At 42.3% G+C, this 19,660-nt stretch overlaps 1 protein-coding gene across 5 annotated transcripts in view; it reads left to right on the top strand.

The window, feature by feature from the left end:
- PTPN22 (protein tyrosine phosphatase non-receptor type 22) overlaps positions 1 to 5,897 on the top strand; it is a 146,395-nt gene extending 140,498 nt beyond the window's left edge. For all 5 annotated transcript variants that reach the window (XM_056558336.1, XM_056558334.1, XM_056558337.1 and 2 more), the window contains 3 exons: positions 1,188 to 1,218; positions 2,355 to 2,426; positions 3,804 to 5,897. In XM_056558336.1, coding sequence (XP_056414311.1) covers positions 1,188 to 1,218; positions 2,355 to 2,426; positions 3,804 to 3,868 — 168 coding nt within the window. In that variant the 3' untranslated portion in view covers positions 3,869 to 5,897. The remainder of the gene's footprint in view (positions 1 to 1,187; positions 1,219 to 2,354; positions 2,427 to 3,803) is intronic.
- Positions 5,898 to 19,660: the final 13,763 nt, after the last annotated feature.

The raw sequence follows: 19,660 nt of genomic DNA, 5'->3' as shown, positions 1-19,660 counted from the left end.
GCCTAATATTGTTGGGGGGAGCTGCCTACAAATGTGGGGGGGAGCTGCCTACTATTGTGGGGGAACTGCCTACTATTGTGGGGGAACTGCTGACCTAATGTGGGGGGGAGCTGCCTACAAATGTGGGGGGAGCTGCCTAATATTGTTGGGGGGAGCTGCCTAATATTGTGTGGGAACTGCCTACTATTGTTGGGGGGAGCTGCCTACTATTGTGGGGGAACCTGCCTACTATTGTGGGGGAAATGCTGACCTAATGTGGGGGAGCTGCCTACTATTGTCGGGGAAATTCTGACCTTATGTGGGGAATTTGCCTACTATTGTGGGGGAAATGCTGACCTAATGTGGGGGAGCTGCCTACTATTGTGGGGGAGCTGCCTACTATTGTGGGGGAGCTGCCTACTATTGTGGGGGAGCTGCCTACTATTGTGGGGGAGCTGCCTACTATTGCGGGGGAGCTGCCTACTATTGCGGGGGAGCTGCCTACTATTGCGGGGGAGCTGCCTACTATTGCGGGGGAGCTGCCTACTATTGCGGGGGAGCTGCCTACTATTGCGGGGGAGCTGCCTACTATTGCGGGGGAGCTGCCTACTATTGCGGGGGAGCTGCCTACTATTGCGGGGGAGCTGCCTACTATTGCGGGGGAGCTGCCTACTATTGCGGGGGAGCTGCCTACTATTGTGGGGGAGCTGCCTACTAATGTGGGGGAACTCCCGACCTAATGTGGGGGAGATGGCAATCTAATGTGGGGAAATCTAATCTAATGAGCGGAGCGCTGCATTTTACCAGAAGACGAGGAGAAGTCATTTTCGGTATCGGTTTCGGCCGGACATTTTTTTTTATTTCGGTTTCGTTTCGGTTCTGAAATTTCCATTTCGGTGCACCTCTAATGACGACATTTACCACAAACATAACCCCAACAGATCCATTGTTTTTTTTATGTGGGCCTCGAAAGTGTAACTGTCTGCACTTTTGAGTCAAACAAAGAAAAGTACCATGTGTACCAAATATGGTAACTATGTATATTGAAATCAATGGATTCTGTGGGGGTATGCTGTGATATATGACAGTTTTCTGGCATATACCACAAGTGTAGGGAAGTTTTCTCATGTAAATGTAGCCTTAAAAAAAATATGCAAAACGACTTGTTATATGTAATGATTACATTTAGATTTTTTGTCAATTTATAGAGTCTGAAATTATTGAGAAACGTGAAAAAAAGTAAGTCTACCTTTAAAATACATTAATATAAAGCCTCATATTAATTTTGTGTAATATATATATATATATAGTGTAGATTTGTATATGTGTATACATGAATAATAATAATCCTACATAATCTATCCAAAGAAAAGGGGATAAGTGATAGATTGCGGGGAGTCTAACCGCTGGGGACCCCCCTGCGATCACATGTACTGGGCCTCAGCAGTCGCATGAAGGGAGTGTCCCCAGATGAAATGCCCCCATCCATGAATCTCTATAAGATACATGGGGGGGGGCCAGTTGGCATCCCAGAGGTCGGATCCCCCCCCCCCCCCCCCCCGCGATCTTTAACTTATCCCCTATCTTTCGGATTGGGGATAAGTTATTTTTTACTGCAGTATTCCTTAAATGGGGCGGACTTACTTATCAGGGGCCCTATTCACCTAGTGGGGTTACATACTGGTCTACCTATTAAGTTTTTATTAAGGGCCAGTTCACACTATGTTTGTAGTGTACGGGTGCCAGATTCGAGTGAAAACAGGCCGCCCCCGTACCCCAGTTGGATCCAGCCGGAACCACATTCATTTCAATGAACCGACCGGAAATGAATGGGATCCTGCCCAGATCAGGCTAGGGTACGGGTGCGGACGGTTTTCACTCCTCCCAACCGAATCCGGCACCCGTACACTACAAACATAGTGTGAACCCACCCTAATAAAGATCTTATTTACAGACTATTTTGGTTAAAATTATTTTATGTACCAGGACAAGTGGATCGTCATAAGGGACAAGTAGATTGTGCTCAGTTTTAGTCCATTGGCTAAGCAGTTTTTTTTTTTTTTTTCCACACCTGTCTACAATTTGAAATTCTCAATTTGTAGCAACAAAATGATAAGCATTTAATGCGGCAGTTCTGTAAAACATAAAAAAAAAGATAAAGCATGTTGTAGAAAATGCAGATATATGTGTACATATAAAAGAAGATTTATAGTAGACAAATAACTACACATTTGAAATGCATGTTAGACTCTACATGTTGCAGTTTTTATGACTAATGATACATAATAATCTGCTGCTGAAGTTATCAGAGAAAGGTTTATGAAAACTGTCTGAGGAAAAACTGAAATAGAAAAAAATCTTTTTTGTTTTAATAGATGTTTGCAGCTTAGCGAAAACAGAATCTTCATCTTCTCAATCGAGTACTCCCTTCTCATTTTTACATTTTGGTAATTTTTTATATTTTTAATATTCATTTTAGTTATAATTATTTCTCATTTACATGGCACCAACATATTCTGCAGCACTGAATAGAGATGTCACCATTCACATCAGTCTATGTCCCGAAGGTGTTTAAAATCTATTGTACAGAGAAGATAAAAATTGATGTAATATGTTAGACACCAACACTGCTCCAGATTCATAGAACACTAAGTTATCAGTATGTTCTTGGAGTGTGGAAATCTATGTAAATACAGGGAAATTATACACATTTCATGCAGATGTTGCCCTTGGTCATATTCGAACCTAAAAAACCCAGTGCTGCAGGGTAACAGTCCTAACCAGTAAGAGTGTTTATTGTAAGCAAAAAGGCAACAAACAGCAGCAGGATTACAGCAATCAAGGGGTTACATTACAAAAGCAGCCCTAGTCTAAGCAGTAACCTGCTGTTAATGAAGAGAAGGCATATCGGCTCAAGATGGATGCACACAGTCCAGATTTTCTGCCTTGCATAACAATCGCTGTGAAAATTGCGCCTCGAAAATTGCAGTGTACTTTGCAGCAGAATTCCATTAAAAACAATGGAAGGCTGCACCGGAATTTTCGAATTCCACATGAAAATTCTGTAGTGTGAATGGGCCCTAATAGTAAATTATATTAAAATATTTAAATACACAGCATTTGGCTTGTGGTGCCTTTTAGGACTTTGTGACATTTTTAAAGGCAGCATGCTCTGGGTATTATGATAGATTTGGTGTCCTACGCCCATTCTACAGTATATAAAAAAAATAAACCTCTACTTACCTCAAGCACTCCCGGTATGCCTCTGGTGTCCTGTCGCTCAGCCAATCGCTGGCTAAGGTGTGACATAGCTGCAGCCAGTGATTGGCTGAGCAGCAGTGTGACACACTGGGCCCCAACGTCACTCTGGGCCCAAAAGTCACGCTGTCTCTCGGGAAGAGGATCAAAACCAGGAACCGGAGCAGGACACCAGAGGCACAACAGGAACGCTGGAGGTTAATATAAGTTCATTTGTGATATACTGTAGAATGGGCTTAGGGGGGAGGAAAGGAGCTGCACTCATCAGCCTTGGGAGTAGTGAAAATTAGAGAAGAAGCCTGCAGAGCAGAACTTTGCAAAAAAAAAAAAATACCATATACAAGTTATATTATGGCCAGAAATAGTGCTACTTCTCATGTACACACACAACAGCTTATTTAGAAAAGTTGCCTAAAATGACAGGCAGGCTTTGAAGACCAGCTCCTTTAATCTAAAAATTCATGTTTAAGTGCACATCAACCTGAGTCATGGTGGTCTATTTATTTCCTGAAAAAGAAAAAATCCTTGTATTTTATTTTAACACTAACTCTTCACTTTTTTTCTAGGTTTTGGGAATCGATTTGCAAAGCCAAAGGGGCCTAGAAAACCACCAGCAACTTGGCATATATAAGGACCATCTACACATTACCCTGATATTAATATCCCTGTTCCTAAAGATAAAATAAAAACAATGTTATGATTCTATTTATTATAAGATACCCAGTGACCTTTTTTTTTCTTTCTTTTTTTTAAACTGTGACAATATTTCTGCCATCTTCCTTTATCCCCAAAGGCCCCATCCACACTGCACACATCGGAATTCAGCTACAGAATTCCCCTTGCAGCAGTGTCCCATTGTTTTCAATGAGTCTCAGCTGCTCTGTGCACACTATGGAATTTCTGTAGTGGATTTTCACTGGTGGAATGGACCTCTGGCTCAAAAAATGAACATGTTCATTCCCTAGGCGCCAAACTGCATTGCTGTTACACAGTCTGCCAGGTTTTACCGCCGTTGATTTTGGCGGGGCCTGCTGCAAGCGGAATTCTGACCTCTGAATGTCCACAGTGTGGGTGGGGCCTTATCAATGATCATTGTTAATAAAAAGTGTAAAGCTGTAAACATAAAGTATCTGTATGAAAAAAAGTCACACACAATCTTGACATGGTTGGAATTGTTGCAATTGGAAAACTTTTTCACCCATAGTAAATAACTAGGGCGTCAGTAATAGTCACAATAACTCACAATTCTAGAGTGACCAGTGCACAAATAAAAGTTGTGAAGCTGTTGTATTTTAACAAATGCCAAATGAATCTTGAATGGCGGAGCCACTGTATACAATCCTTCACAGTCCCTAAAAACCAAAGGACAAGGACTTGAAAGCAAATAAACAATAATACATCAAGTTACAATATTAATTGGTTCTATGATGAAAATTGTAAGTTGAAACCATTTTATCTTGGGACTACGACTCTATGGGAAGCCAGTAATTACTACTAAAGCCCAAAATGGCACCCTAAGTAATAAAAAATGAAGTGACCAGATAGCTAACAAATAAAAGACAGAAAGTGCTTCTAGAAGCAACAAATCACTGTTACTGGCGTTGTATATTGAGTATGATTTCAAGTCCCAGTTGTCCAGATAAGACCATTGTATATTGAAAATATTGTAACCTGAGGCCATTGTAACTTGAGGAACCACTGTACAGGGTAGTTCAAAAGGGATGGTGCAAAAGTAAAGGCCTATATTTAGGCTATGTTCACACGTCCGTGTGGAATTTTGCATGAATATTTTGTAGGGGTATTCCTTAATGGGATTCTACTGCTCTGTTCACACGGCAGAATTTCCGTGAAAATTCTGATTCCGGCATCTGCAAAAACATTGAACCTGTTGGGTGTTTTTGCAGATTCCACTCAGAAATGCATTGCCATCTATGAGACTGCACATTTCCGAGCGGTCCTAGTGCCAGCATGTCTGTGAAGTGTCCACGGACATTCCATTGCAGGAAAAACTGGCTTAGTTGCCAAATCATAGCACAGCTTTCAGTTTTAAGAGCCAAATTTAATGCATAGTGTGACATAAGATGGCAATATCGAAGCAAGAAAATTAGCAAGAATGGTGTCTGTTGTGACAGTACAGCGAAACTTTCAGAATAAATTTGTTAAATAAGCTTCGCATACAAACTGCACTTCACATTAGGTGAAGCAATTCAAAACCACTGGGTGTTTATGTCATAGGAAAAGTCTGGGCAAGAGACAATGAGCCGTGTACGGGCGTAATCCTAGAACGTCGACCAGACTGACTAGTATGTAAATACAGATGCAACAAACCATGTTATTGCGTATCTGCATTTTAATATCTGTAGTGTATAGAAAAAAACGGGATAGAAAGTATTTTTCATGTAAATAAATTAGTTTTATCTTTTCTCGGTTATAAATACAGAAGCTATAATTTTGCACCATCCTTTTTTAATCGCCCTGTATTACGTAAATTCCTAAGCATGGAAAAGATTTGTATTTTGAAAAGTAAAATGGTCAGATTGCTTAAAAAATGTATGAGAAAGTCAGAGATGGTTCATTATCTGTAAAAGAGAATTTTTTACTAAAATGTGTTTTATAATATGAAAGTAAATATTTATATTGATTGCATTTTTGTGTAAACACAATGGCCTTCAGAGTTATTCTTTATTATAACTGTATTATTTGTTTCGCTTCTATTTGTCATGCCTTATTCTTAAGTCAAAATGGGCTTGGTCCTTAAAGGGTTAAGCACAGTAACTTTTTTGAGTCAGACTGGCGATCACATGACTAGGTTAGAGTAATGAAATGTATGAATGCAGCTGCGCTGGAAGAAGACAAATGGTTCTGTAGGACTAGTGATGTTGAGAGTCCATGATATAAGCAATGCTTCTTTAGGGAAGCAATAGAATTAGTTGCCTTAGGCAACTGCTCCACTTTTCTTCTGAACAGATTTTAAAAACCTCCCCCAGTTTTGAGATGACAAAGCCTGGAAAAATTAGGTAAAAAAAACAAAAACATTTTTGTCTCCAAAGTTGTTCTTTATTTTTGTCCTGGGAAAATTAAATATGTTCTATAAGGTGTATAGAATATGTTCTTTTATAATGATAATATATTTATAACATGTTTCAAACAGTATAACATTTAGACCTTTATGAAATTCGCAAAAGTGAAAGAAGAATAACACACCTCAAGGATCTCACCATACCAGATGGTACATAATAGAATAAGGGGAGACAGTTTGTTTGAAAAAATGCTAAATTTATTATACAGTTTTTAGACCTTAATCGTAAATAAAAACATGCATGAAAATAAAATTAAAAGAATATAGCACTACTCATATATAGTGTTGAGCGGCATAGGCCATATTCGAATTTGCGAATATTTGTCATATATTCGCTAAATTCGCATATTTGTAATATTCGGTTTTATCTTCGCATATGCAAAAATTCGAGCGCCAGTCTCACAAAGTAGTATTAGAGCCTTCTTTACACCACACAAGCTGGAAGCAGAGAGGGATGATCACTGTGATGTGTACTGTGAAAAAAAAATAATAAACAAATTTTCGTAATTACGAATATATAGTGCTATAGTCGCAAATATTCGCGAATTCGCGCATATGCGATATTCGCGAATATTCACGAGCAACACTACTCATATAGACATTTACCATTGGGCCCTAATGGTAAGAGTGGAACACTGCTTTTAGTTGTAAAAGCACTTGATGTAATATTGGTGTTATCTGTTACTTCAGAATTTCGATAATCCGGCAAATGGAGATGGTTCGGCATATAGTGAACCATAAAATGTATATTGGACAGTTTCTGAGATGGTTAATAGACAGAGTCTAGGATGGTTATAATTGGCCACCTACAATATAATATAGGAATTGTAATCATGTATCTCACCGAATCTCCGGCCGCTGGTCCCGTATTGCGACGGACTGAGAATAATGTCCTGCGGCTGTTTGAGATAGTACGGGCGCTGAAGTCCTCTAGGTGATGGTGACTGCAGTCTCCGTGTGTACTGATGTACGGGATGGTTATTCACAAGATGACCCTGGAATCGGGCTCCAGCAGGAGACCACAGCGAGTGAAACCTACAGCTCAGCAGTCCAGTGCTCCCGGTTTAGCGTTCTCAGACACAGGCCAGGAGTGGCTAGTGGATCAGACAAACAGCATACCCGAGGTGTAGAATGGAGAACCAGGTGATGTAGGTGGGTCTGTTTAATTGAAGCCGGCTTACATTTGGGTTGTAAGCTGTTAGCAGTGCGGTTTAAGTGCTAAATTCAGATTAAGAAGGCTCTAGACGAGTTTCAGAGTGCTTAATCCGACCCCTTCCTCAGTAGACAAAAAGATTTTGGGGGAGATTTATCCAAACCTGTACAGAGGAAAAGTTGCCCATAGCAACCAATCAGATCGCTTCTTTCATTATGCAGAGGCCTCGTTAAAAATGAAAGTAACTTTTGCTCTGGACAGGTTTTGATAAATCTCCCCCTTTGTCTACTGAAAAAGGGGTCGGAAGAAGCAGTGTTCCACTCTTACCATTAGGGCCCAATAGTAAATGTCTATATGAGTAGTGCTATATTCTTTTTATTTTCATGCATATATAATACATTTTTCATTATTTCAAACAAACTGTCTCCCTTTATGAAATTCATCTGAGAATCTTTGTAGATTCACCAGTCTTACCTGAAGCAAATCCTGGAATACAATTCAAAAACTGCGAAAGCACTTTTTAAAAAAAGAGCAACATGCATTTCTGCCTCTAGGGGCACTGTAGGGGAAAGGAATCTATTTAGTTTGGTTATGTCTGGGCTGCATCTTGTTGGTATTACAGTAGTTTATTGTTTCTGTCCTCTTAGATTGGCCTTTATTGACATTTACCTATCTGATTCCTTACATTTTTTCCCCATCACAGATAATGTTCTCCTCCCCACCACAGATAAGGTTTTCCCTTATCACAGCTAAGGTTCTTCCCCCATCACAGAATATGTTCTTCTCCCCCATCACAGATAATGTTCTCCTCAATCACAGATAATGTTCTTCTACCCCATCACAGATAATGTTCTTCTCCCCATCACGGATAATGTTCTCCTCAATCACAGATAATGTTCTCTCTCATCACAGAAAATGTTCTCCCCTCATCACAGATAACATTCCTTCACAATCACAGATAATGTTCTACCCATCACAGATAATGTTCTACTCCCCAGCACAGAGAAAATGTTCTCCCCACCATCACAGATGTTCTTCTCCCCTATCACAAATAATGAATCCCCCCATCACAGATAACATTCTTCCCCATCACAGCTAATGTTCTTCTCTATGACAGATAATGTTTTTCTCCCCCATCACAGAAAATGTTCTCCCCTCATCACAGATAATGATTTCCTCCATCACAGATAACATTCCTTCACAATCACAGATAATGTTCTACTCCCCAGCACAGATAAAATGTTCTCTCCCCCATCAAGCTAATATAGTTCTCCCATCACAGATAATGTTCTTCTCCCCATCACAGATAATGTTCTCCTCAATCACAGATAATGTTCTCTCTCATCACAGATAATGTTCTTCCCATCCCAGATAATATTCTCCCTCATCACAGATAATGTATTCCCCCATCACAGCTAATTTTCTTCTCCCCCATCAAAGATAATTTTCTCTCCCCCATCACAGGTAACATTCTTCCCCATCACAGCTAATGTTCTTCCCCCAGGATAAACCACCCCCAGCCTTTATTTTTACTTTTTTTTTTGTTTTCTACCTTGATATTGCTCTGTATTTTCTGCTCAGTCTCAGACAGGTTCACAGACTGGTAAGGGGTGCTACCCAGCAGGGGGTGACATCATCTGAAGCAATACAGGGGATAACTTCCAGCCCAGAGCAGTTCAGTGTGAGATGAGCTTTAATTGGCTAATTTAATTGGCTAATTTGCACTCCAGACATGGGGGAAATGTGTTCTTGACAAGTAGGGAGACACCTAGTGGCAGCTTTTTTAAACACAAATAAAACATAGAGAACTTCATTCCCTGGCGTCCCTCAGCAGCACAATATGGGGTGTCTCCGCCCCTGTGAGCTAATTAGGACCAGGGATTTTTTAATGAAATAAAAAAAAAACATAGGTACCTCTCCTCAGCTGACTATAAAATGCCCTGCTCACATCAGAAGAGTGAGTTTTTTTCTGTCCTTATGTGAGCATGGATGCTCCTGAGCTCCCCTTTTCACCTTAATGTTCTGGGGCTTGCGCTCACTTCCGGCAGGGCGCCATCTTGCCGGAGTCCAAAGGCCTGAATAGCTGCTGCTAAGGCACTGGCCTGGAGACAGCCACTGAAAGTATATCCTCTATAACTTGGAGTTTAATCCAGGCAAGCTATTCTGTCCTGTATTGGATACCATTATGGAAGAGCTCTCCAATAAGAATGGGATAAATCTTCTGTTATCTGACAGATCCTTTCGTGGTCGCTACAGCCAGTCAAGACGCGACCGTTCTCTACAGAGAGCCAGGCAGAATAGAAACCCTGGACGTGGCAGAGGATCCAGTTCAGCAAGAAGAGGTTCTTCTAGAGCCAGAAGTTCAAAAAAAGTCAGAATTCTGACTCAGACAGCATGCCAGTAGCCGGCCGTCTCCATTTTTTTCTCCAGGCCGGGCAAGATCTAATAAAAGATGTTTGGGTGCTAAACATTGTAAGGAGTGGTTATTTTCTTCCCCTCATGTTTCATTCTCCAGAAAGGTTCCTAACATCCTTCATTCTAAAGTCTCCAAAGCAGGTTTTTTTGGAGGAGTCAATCCTAGAGCTTATTGCAAATGCTTCAGTAGAACCCGTTCCCCTAGCCAAAAGGGGCAAGGGGGTATATTCTCCTGTCTTTCTAGTACCCAAGCCAGGAGGAAAATGGAGACTCATCATAGATCTCAGGTATCTCGATCAATTCATAGTAAAGAAAAGGTTTCGTATGGAAATGATAAGATCTGTCAAGACGATTCTACAGAAGAACAATTACATGGTGTCATTAAAGAGTAGCTCCCATCATCTTTTTTTTTTCTGTCCCTGCCTATTGCCCATCTATCCGTAACCCCCTCCCTGCCTTTAATTTTTTTTTTTTTTACATATTATGAATGCCTTTTTGTCTGCCTGGTAGTGTGCTCACTACCAGGCAGACTTCCCCAGCAGGCGCGACGTCACTGATGCCTGCTGGGGGGGGGACTTCCGCCCCTAGTTCACCTATACAGTGTGCCTCTAGCTGTTTCACCACTACAACTCCCAGCTTGCCCTGACATCTATTTGCTGTCAGGGCATGCTGGGAGTTGTAGTGGTGCAACAACTGGAAGCACCCTGTGGTGAAAACAATAACTTTGTTATGGCCGCGGCGCTACCCCCGCAATGCCACCCCACCCCGAAAGCAATAAATGTTTTGACCACGGCGCTAAAAATCCCCCCACCCGAAACACACATACCGAAGTGTGTCCTGAGGCAGCAGCGGGAGGCGGGGCCGGTGTGTGAGGCCAGGGAGTGTAAGGTTGGCGTGCAGGGGCAGCAGCAGCAAAATGGTGCGGGAGGAGTGGCCGGTGTCTGAGACCAGGGAGCCAATGCGCTCGCTCCCACCTGTCTGATTGACAGGCAGGGAGAAAGCGCAGGCTGAATGAATTCGGACCGATTGCCCGTCTGGCATCGGTCCGAATTCAGGCGTGATGTCATGCCAGGCTGCAGCCGGCCACTAGGAGGGAGACCCCTAGTGGCCGGCTTTCAAAATAAAGGTTTTTAATTAAAAAAAAATAAAGTATATTAGAAATATGTTGTGGTACATCAGTACTACAACATATAAAAAAAAAAAGTTCATGACAGTGCCTATTTAAACCTCAAGGACGCTTACTTCCATATACCCATCTACCAGAGCTACAGAAGATTCCTGCGGATTGCAGTCTCCATCAAAGGGGTCTTTCACCATCTTCAATTTTGTGTCCTTCCCTTCGGGATCACAACAGCCCCATTTGTTTTTACAAAGGTGGTATCTTCTATGATGGCGGTCCTCAGAGTTCAGGGTATCAGAGTAATCCCCTATATAGATGACTGACTTATATTAGCCAGAACACAGGAACAACTACACCTTCATACCACCATGACTTTGGATTTACTCCACAGACTAGGATGGCTGATAAATCTGCAGAAATCTCAGCTAACCCAACCAAGATAATAACCTTCTTGGGTTTCTGTATTGACTCCTACAATATAAGAATCTATCTATCCCCAGCGAGGAAGGACAGGATATCAAAGGGATATCAATTCCTTTGCATTCCTCACAAAGTATCTCAGAGGACTCTTACGAGATTCCTAGGTCTCCTATCCTCCTCAGCAGAAGCTGTCCCATGGGCACTCTGGCACATGAGGCCACTACAAGCAGAATTTCTTCATGCTTGGGACATGAAGATTTCCTCCCTAGACTCTCTCCTCAGACTCTCTCCCACAGTCCACAGATCTCTGAATTGGTGGGCCGTTTCCCAGGACGGGATGTCACTTATAGAACCTCCATGGTTACTCTTGACAACAGACGCCTCAGGATCCGGTTGGGGAGCCCATCTGCTGGGAAGAAAGGTGGCTGGAAAATGGAGTCCAGAAGAACTTCTTCTCTCATCCAATATCAAGTAACTAAGAGCAATATATAAGTGGCCAAGATCTTCTGTTGGGCGGAGACACAGATGCTCAGATTATCTGCTGTCCACATAAAGGGAGTTCAGAATGACCTTGCAGATCGCTTTAGCAGAGACTTGATGATACCTGGAGAATGGACTTTGAAGCAAGAGGTATTCTTTCAAATTGTAGACCTTTGGGGTCTTCCAGAAGTAGATCTGAAGGCCACAAGAGCCAATCCAAAACTTGACAAATTCTGCTCCCTATATCTGGCGGACAGACCCTTTTGGGTAGATGCCATGACAATTCCTTGGAATTTCAATCTGGCTTACATCTTTACGCCAACTTACATGATACTCAGGGTATTGATGAAGATCAGACAGGATCAGGCCTGACTTATCGCCATCATTCCATTTTGGCCCAAGAGATCATGGTTCTCCCATCTCATTCAGATGAGCAGAAGGACTTATTGGAGACTTCCCCCCAAGCAGAATCTGATGTCTCAAGGCACTCAGCTCTGCCACAACCTCAGAACACTCAGTCTGACTGCATGGAAGTTGATAGGTCCATATTGAAAGCCAGATGGTTTTCAGACCGTATACTTGAGACGCTATCTCACTCTAGGAGTGAGGCGACTAACAAGACCTATCTTCCTCAGATGGTGTACTACCAAGAACATTGACTCGTCTTCTTCTATTCCTTCAATTCTGGAATTTTTGCAGGATGGGTTGGACAAAGGCCTATCTTCAAACTTTATTAACTCCTTAACGACGCAGGATGTATATTTACGTCCTGTGCCGGCTCCCGCCATATAACGCGGGATCCCGGCAGCCTTCAACGGCCGGGACCCGCGGCTAATACAGGACATCACCAATCGCGGTGATGCCCTGTATTAACCCTTCAGACGAGGTGATCAAAGTTGACCGCCGTGTCTGAAATTAAAGTGAAAGTATCCCAGCAGCTCAGTCGGGCTGTTCAGGACCACCACAATGAAATTGCGGTGTCCCGAACAGCTTACAGGACACATGGAGGATCCCTACCTGCCTCCTCGGTGTCTGATCGGCGAATGACTGCTCCGTGCCTGAGATCCAGGCAGGAGCAGTCAAGCGCCGATAACACTGATCAATGGTATGTAATACATGCCAGTGATCAGTGTAAAAGATCAGTGTGTGCAGTGTTATAGCCCCCTATGGGAGCTATAACATTGCAAAAAAAAAGGGGGAAAAAAAGTGTTAATAAATGTGATTTTACCACTTCCCTAATAAAAGTTTGAATCACCCCCCTTTTCCCATAAAAAAAAACTATGTAGTATTGCCGCGTGCGTATATGTCCAAGCTATAAAAATATAATGTTAATTAAACCGCATGGTCAATGGCGTACACGTAAAAAAATTCCAAAGTCCAAAATAGCGTATTTTTGGTCACTTTTTATACCATTAAAAAATGAATAAAAAGCGATCAAAAAGTCCGATCAAAACAAAAATCTAAAAACTTCAGATCACGGCGCAAAAAATGAGCCCTGAAAAAATGACCCCTGTATGTGAAAAAATAAAAAAGTTATAGGGGTCAGAAGAGCACATTTTTAAACATATAAATTTTCCTGCATGTAGTTATGATTTTTTCCAGAAGTACGACAAAATCAAACCTATATAAATAGGGTATCATTTTAACCATATGGACCCACAAAATAAAGATAAGGTGTCAGTTTTACCGAAAAATGCACTGCGTAGAAACGGAAGCCCCCAAAATTTACAAAATGGCGTTTTTTCTTAAATTTTGTCGCACAATGATTTTTTTTCTGCTTTGCCATGGATTTTTGGGTAAAATTACTAATGTCACTGCAAAGTAGAATTGGTGGCGCAAAAAATAAGCCATAATTTGGATTTTTTTGGTGGAGAATTGAAAGGGTTACGATTTTTAAAAGGTAAGGAGGAACAAACCTTAAGGGGTTAAAGTACAGGTAGCAGCCCTATTTGCATCTCACCAGAGACAACTCACTCAGGAGCCGGTAATAAAGTCTTTCATCAAAGCCATCACTAAGATCCGCCCTAGATCTGTGAAACCGGTTGCTCAAAGGGATCTGGCGTTAGTCTTGCATCAACTTTGTGCTCAGCCCTTTGAACCCTTAGGCTAAGATTCCACTTGGTTTTTTGTGCTGCGTTTTTTTTGGATTAAAAAAAAGCCAGAAAAAACACCAGTGCAATGTCATGCGTCTGGCGTTTTTTCATTTGTGTGGAAATTGCATTTTTGTCACCTTTTGGCATTTTTTTTTTGGTACCCAAAATCTTTTGGGTACCCAAAAAAAAAAAGGATGCTGCAGTGATGGGAAACATTTTATTAAACAAAATGTATATATTTGATAACAATCTTTTTATTATTTTTTAATAAAGTGTGTGTGTTTCACTTTTTTTTCTAAATTTTTTACATTTTTTAAGTAGTACTACTACTCCCAGCATGGAACGGACTGTTCCATGCTGGGAGTAGTAGTACCTGTAGTAATAGACAGATCGCCCCGGGTCTCAGTCCTGACACCCGATACGATCGTCCATTATATACCACAGATGCCGCCGCTCTATATAGCGCTCACATCTCTGCTCTGTACTCCGGCCAGTGATGTAAATAGAACATAATTCATTCATATTTCCCACCCAGAGCTGTGATTGGCCGGATGGTTACAGCCAATCACAGCTCTGAGAGAAATATGAATGAGTGAGTGGCCGGCCTGGAGTATAGTGCAGAGCAGGGATGTGTGCGCTGTATACAGTCGCTCAATCTCTGCTATAGACAGGACGATCACAGCGGGTGTCAGTAGTGATATCCACTGTGATGTGTCCTTAACTGCAGGCACTACTACTCCCAACATGGAGTACACTCTGCTCCATGCTGGGAGCTGTAGTATCTGCATTAATAGACAGATCGCAGCGAGTGTAACTTCTGACACCCGCTGCGATCTGTCAATTAATGCAGGTACTACAGCTCCCAGCATGGAGCAGAGTGTGCTCCATGTTGGGAGTAGTAGTGCCTGCAGTTATGGAAAGATCACAGCGGGTATCACTCCTGACACCCGCTGTGGTCCTTCTGTATAATGTATGGATGCGGCCAGCGCTCTTCTATGGTCCCCTGCACTGCCGTATATATACACATGTTCCTATTTCTCACAGAGAGCTGTGATTGGCTGGAACCATCTGGCCAATCACAGTTCTGTGGGAAATATGAATAAGTGTAAATATACGTCAGGGCAGGGGACCATAGAAGAGCGTCCGGCATCATCTATATATTATACAGGAGAATCGCAAAGGGCAATCTGTCTATTAGTACAGGTAGTACTACTCCCATCATGGAACAGTGTGTTCCATGCTGGGAGTAGTAGTACTAACTAAAAAAAATTAAAAAAATAAAGAAAAAAAGTGAAAAACACACACACAATAAATTTTTATAATTGTCGGCTACATTTTTATTTCCTCGCCCACATAAATTGATCCCTGTTTAAAAAGTAATAAAAAAAACTTTTCTTTACTACTGTATCTTTTTTGACATTTTTTTTTTAATGGTACCCTACGAAATTTTATTCAAAACAGGTATCTACATCACTTTCTTGGATCACTAAAGTCCAAAAAAGATTAAAAACCGCCTGCAAAAACGCCAAAGTTAAAGCCCGCATGTCGTTTTTCTTGGCGTTTTCTCACTCCCATAGACTTCTATTGGAGAAAAATGCCATAATTTTGACTCAAAACGCCAAGAAGCTGAAAAAAAAACACCAAAAAAAGTGAAAAAAAGACAAAAGGATAAAAAGAAAACGCCAAGTGGAATTAGAAATTTGCGATTTCTCATTGATTTACAGCTAGCATCTGGCCACAGCGTTTTTTGACCAAAAAAATGCCATGCGGCAGAGTTGGTGTTTTTGCAAAAAAAAAAAACAAGTGGAATTCCAGCCTCACTCTTAAAATTGTTTTATTATTGGCTGTTACTACTGCCTAAAGGGTTAGTGAACTCCAAGCTTAAAGAAGTACTGTGGTGTAAAAGTTTTTAGCCCAAAATGTTCCCTGCGACCGTACCTCTATGTACATATCCTTCTTTCTTCAATTGGTCCAGCCGTTCTCCCGCTGCAGTGCCGCGTACTTCCGGGTTATGGTGGTGTGGATGATGACGTAAAAATCGTCATCCCCCATGCTGCCTTGCTCCAGCTTTCTGTCCCTCGGTGCCTCAGTCCTCCTCACCCCCTCCCCCTTCCTCACCCTTACCCCTCCCTAGTAATTATATTAAACCCGTCCCGTTAAAATGTTACACATTGAAATCATGTGAAACTTGTTTGAAGAATATCCCTGTTAGTTACGGCACCGTAATTGGACAGGAGTGGTCACATGTTCGGTCCGGGGGGGAAATGCTGTATGTGATAGGCGGGAGGCATTCAGTGTCGTTTGCGCAGTCCAGCCAAGGACAGCTGCGCAAACGAGGAATATATGAATATGTAAAATATGAGAGTAACCGACTCGCGGCTAGGGCCGTGAAAGAGCGGGGAGGATCTATACAGTGATGACGTTTCGTTACCAAGATGGCTGCGGCAGGCTGAATACAGGGGTACGAAATTCATAATTGTAAGATACTGGCTGAACTTCCGGTTTTCCGAAAAGTCGCATGAGCGTGCAGTTAGCGCAACGGAGGTAATTTAGGATACTATATAACTTTGGCCTAGCTTTACAATGGGCTATAAATATTCTGCTCCAGAGTACTCCTTTAAAGGGGTACTCCGGCACTAAGACATCTTATCCCCTATCCAAAGGATAGGGAACAAGATGCCTGATCGCGGGGGTCCTGCCGCTGGAGACCCCCGTGATCTTCCTTTGGATAGGGGATAAGATGTCTAGGGGCGGAGTACCCCTTTAAGCCTCTGTCGGACCTTATACTATTTTCTTACCTGACGAGGTCCTTTTCAGATTTTTCCCTTCTTTTCTACCAAAAGTTCCCTCTTTTGCAAATCTTAATTAGGTCATTTCTCTCCCACAGTTTTCTCCTGAGCCTGGAGCTGCTCAGAAGGACCTTGCTACCCTAGATCTGGTATGATGTTTAAGAATGTATTTAGAAAGAACTAAATCCTTCAGAAAGTCTGAGAAACCTCCCATCTCTAGATGGATTTGCGAATGCATAAATTTATGCTACACTTCCAAGGGTTTGGCTGCACCAGAGTTCACTAGGGCACACTGCACAAGGTCTATTTCTGCCTCTTGGGCAGAACGTTATTCCGTTTGGAACACATATGCAAATCTGCAACCTGGAGCTCTCCTTTAATGTTCTTAAAACATTATAGCGTGGATACTTTCTTGTCTATTGAAACCATTTTCGCTAAGCCCATCCTAAATTCTGCAAGGCAGGAGAGCCCTCCCTAGGCTAAATCCCAACATTGTGCTGCTGAGGGATGCCAGGGAAGACTAAATTTAGTAAGTTAATTTGTTTTCCCTTAGCCTCCACCGCAGCGCAAGCTTCCCTCCCTTATTAGTTTATTTTTTACTTTATAATTTACTCACTGTCCTGATGTGAACAGGGCATTTTATAGTCATTTGAGGGGAGGTACCTATGTTTTTTTTTCATTAAAAAATTCCCGGTCCTAATTAGCTCACAGGGGCGGAGACACCCCAAATTGTGCTGCTGAGGAGACTAAGGGAAAACAAATTAACTTACTAAATTTAGTCTTTTCTTTAAACAAAGTACATTAGAAAGGTTTTTTATTAAAGTGTACCTGTCATTAAAGGAGATATCCAGTGCGGAAAAACGTATCCCCTATCCTAAGGATAGGTGATAAGTTTCAGATCGCGGGGGGGGGGGTCCGACCGCTGGGGCCCCCCATGATCTCCTGTACGGGGCCCCGGCAGGGAAGGGGGCGTGATGTGCTGTGCTCGTGATGTCATCAGAGAGCATTCCAAAAAGAAAAGAATTTCCTCTGTAGTATTCAGCAGCTAATAAGTACAGGAAGGATTAAGATTTTTTTAATAGAAGTAATTTACAAATATGTTTAACTTTATGCCACCAGTTGATTTAAAAGAAAAAAAAAGGTTTTCACCAGAGTACCCCTTTAACTCACAAGAATGCCAAATCAATGAGAACCCTGAGCTTGTTTCTTTGCAACAAGACGGTTCCATCTGGGGGAAATAGGAGACAATGACACCTGAAGTGTGTTGCTTATGTCCAGTTTATTCCCTTGTTTTGTTTTGGTTGCTGTCACTGCAGAAAACCCCGCTTCACACAGATAGGTTGTCAGAAATGGCAATAGGGATTTAAGTGCTGTGGTGGCAATCTCAGGGTATTCCGCTATGACTTTAATCCAGAACACCGGCAGAGTTGCTGTCTCGAACGTAGTTTTAAGGCCAGCGTCATTTGCAATCTCCAGCAGTTGTTCTTCTTCTTCTATAGACATGCTAGATTCGCCTGATTTGTTGGCAAATGGGTCGCGGATCCATTCCTTACCAGTTTGTGGGTCTTTTGTGGTTGGGAAGTAGCGCTCAAACGCTTTTAAAAGCAAAGACAGGTGATCGTGCACCAACTGGCAGAAAGAATGTTCAAGCTCAGTCTCGCCTAAAATCCCCGCTAATGTCTGAAACATGTCCAAAATGCCTGCCGTCCCCACAACTCCAGTTTGGCTTTAAATGCAGCTACTTTGGCGGCGCCCCCTCCTCCTCCTCAGCCAATGGCATGGGGTTTGCCTTTCGGCCAATCAGGAAGCGGGAGGACCAGCTCCCTGGTTGGCCAGGAGGAGGATCAGTGTAACAATAGCGAATTTTCATTCGCTATTGTCACACAATGGGCGGGCTCGGGAGGGCGCAATGCTCTGCGCCTCGGCCGCCACAGTGAAATTATTTAAAGTTCCTCGGGCGGCCCGGCACCGCTTGATCCACGGACCGGTACCGGACCGCGGCCCGGGGGTTGGGGAACACTGATGTAGATAATACCATTATATGTATATTTGCAATATACATTGATTCAACATTTTTTAGATTTTTGTCCCAACAGCTATTGTCTATGTGTAGAGATGAGCGAACTTACAGTAAATTCGATTCGTCACGAACTTCTCGGCTCGGCAGTTGATGACTTTTCCTGCGTAAATTAGTTCAGCCTTCAGGTGCTCAGGTGGGCTGGAAAAGGTGGATACATTCCAAGGAAAGAGTCTCCTAGGACTGTATCCACCTTTTCCAGACCACCGGAGCACCGGAAAGCTGAACTAATTTATGCAGGAAAAGCCATCAACTGCCGAGCCGAGAAGTTCGTGACGAATCGAATTTACTGTAAGTTCGCTCATCTCTATCTGTGTGTCATTTTGAGAAGTCCAAATACAGGAAATGAGGGTGGACAAGCAGGACTCTGTGCAGTGAGGCTCTATGACACGCCCCCGGCTCACACAGCAGGGTGATTGACAAGCCAGGAGCCTGCACAGAGCCCTGCTTCTCCTGCCCTCACTTCCTGTATTTGGACTCCTCATAGACAATAGCTGCAGGGACAGTATTTTTTCACCCAAAAATATACAATATTTGTAACGAATCTATATGACAAATATACATATAATAGTATTGTCTACATTCTATCCAAAATTTTTGATAACGACAGGTGCACTTTAACCATAAGGAGTGCTATAGCAAAAATGAGTTTTAATGACTGTGCCCATTTAAGCCATAGACTGGTTTCAGACATTTGCCAGCTAGTTTTCCTAGGTTGCTGGCATCTGCAGTCCCTTGATTTAGGTGTTTTAGGGTAGAACAGGCTGTTCAGAACAGGCTGCCAGTATTTCCATCTA

Source organism: Hyla sarda, chromosome 2 (genome assembly GCF_029499605.1).
Source record: "Hyla sarda isolate aHylSar1 chromosome 2, aHylSar1.hap1, whole genome shotgun sequence".
NCBI lineage: Eukaryota > Metazoa > Chordata > Amphibia > Anura > Hylidae > Hyla > Hyla sarda.
The sequence above is the reverse complement of the archived record's forward strand: the minus strand, read 5'-3'. Positions and strand labels throughout refer to the sequence as shown.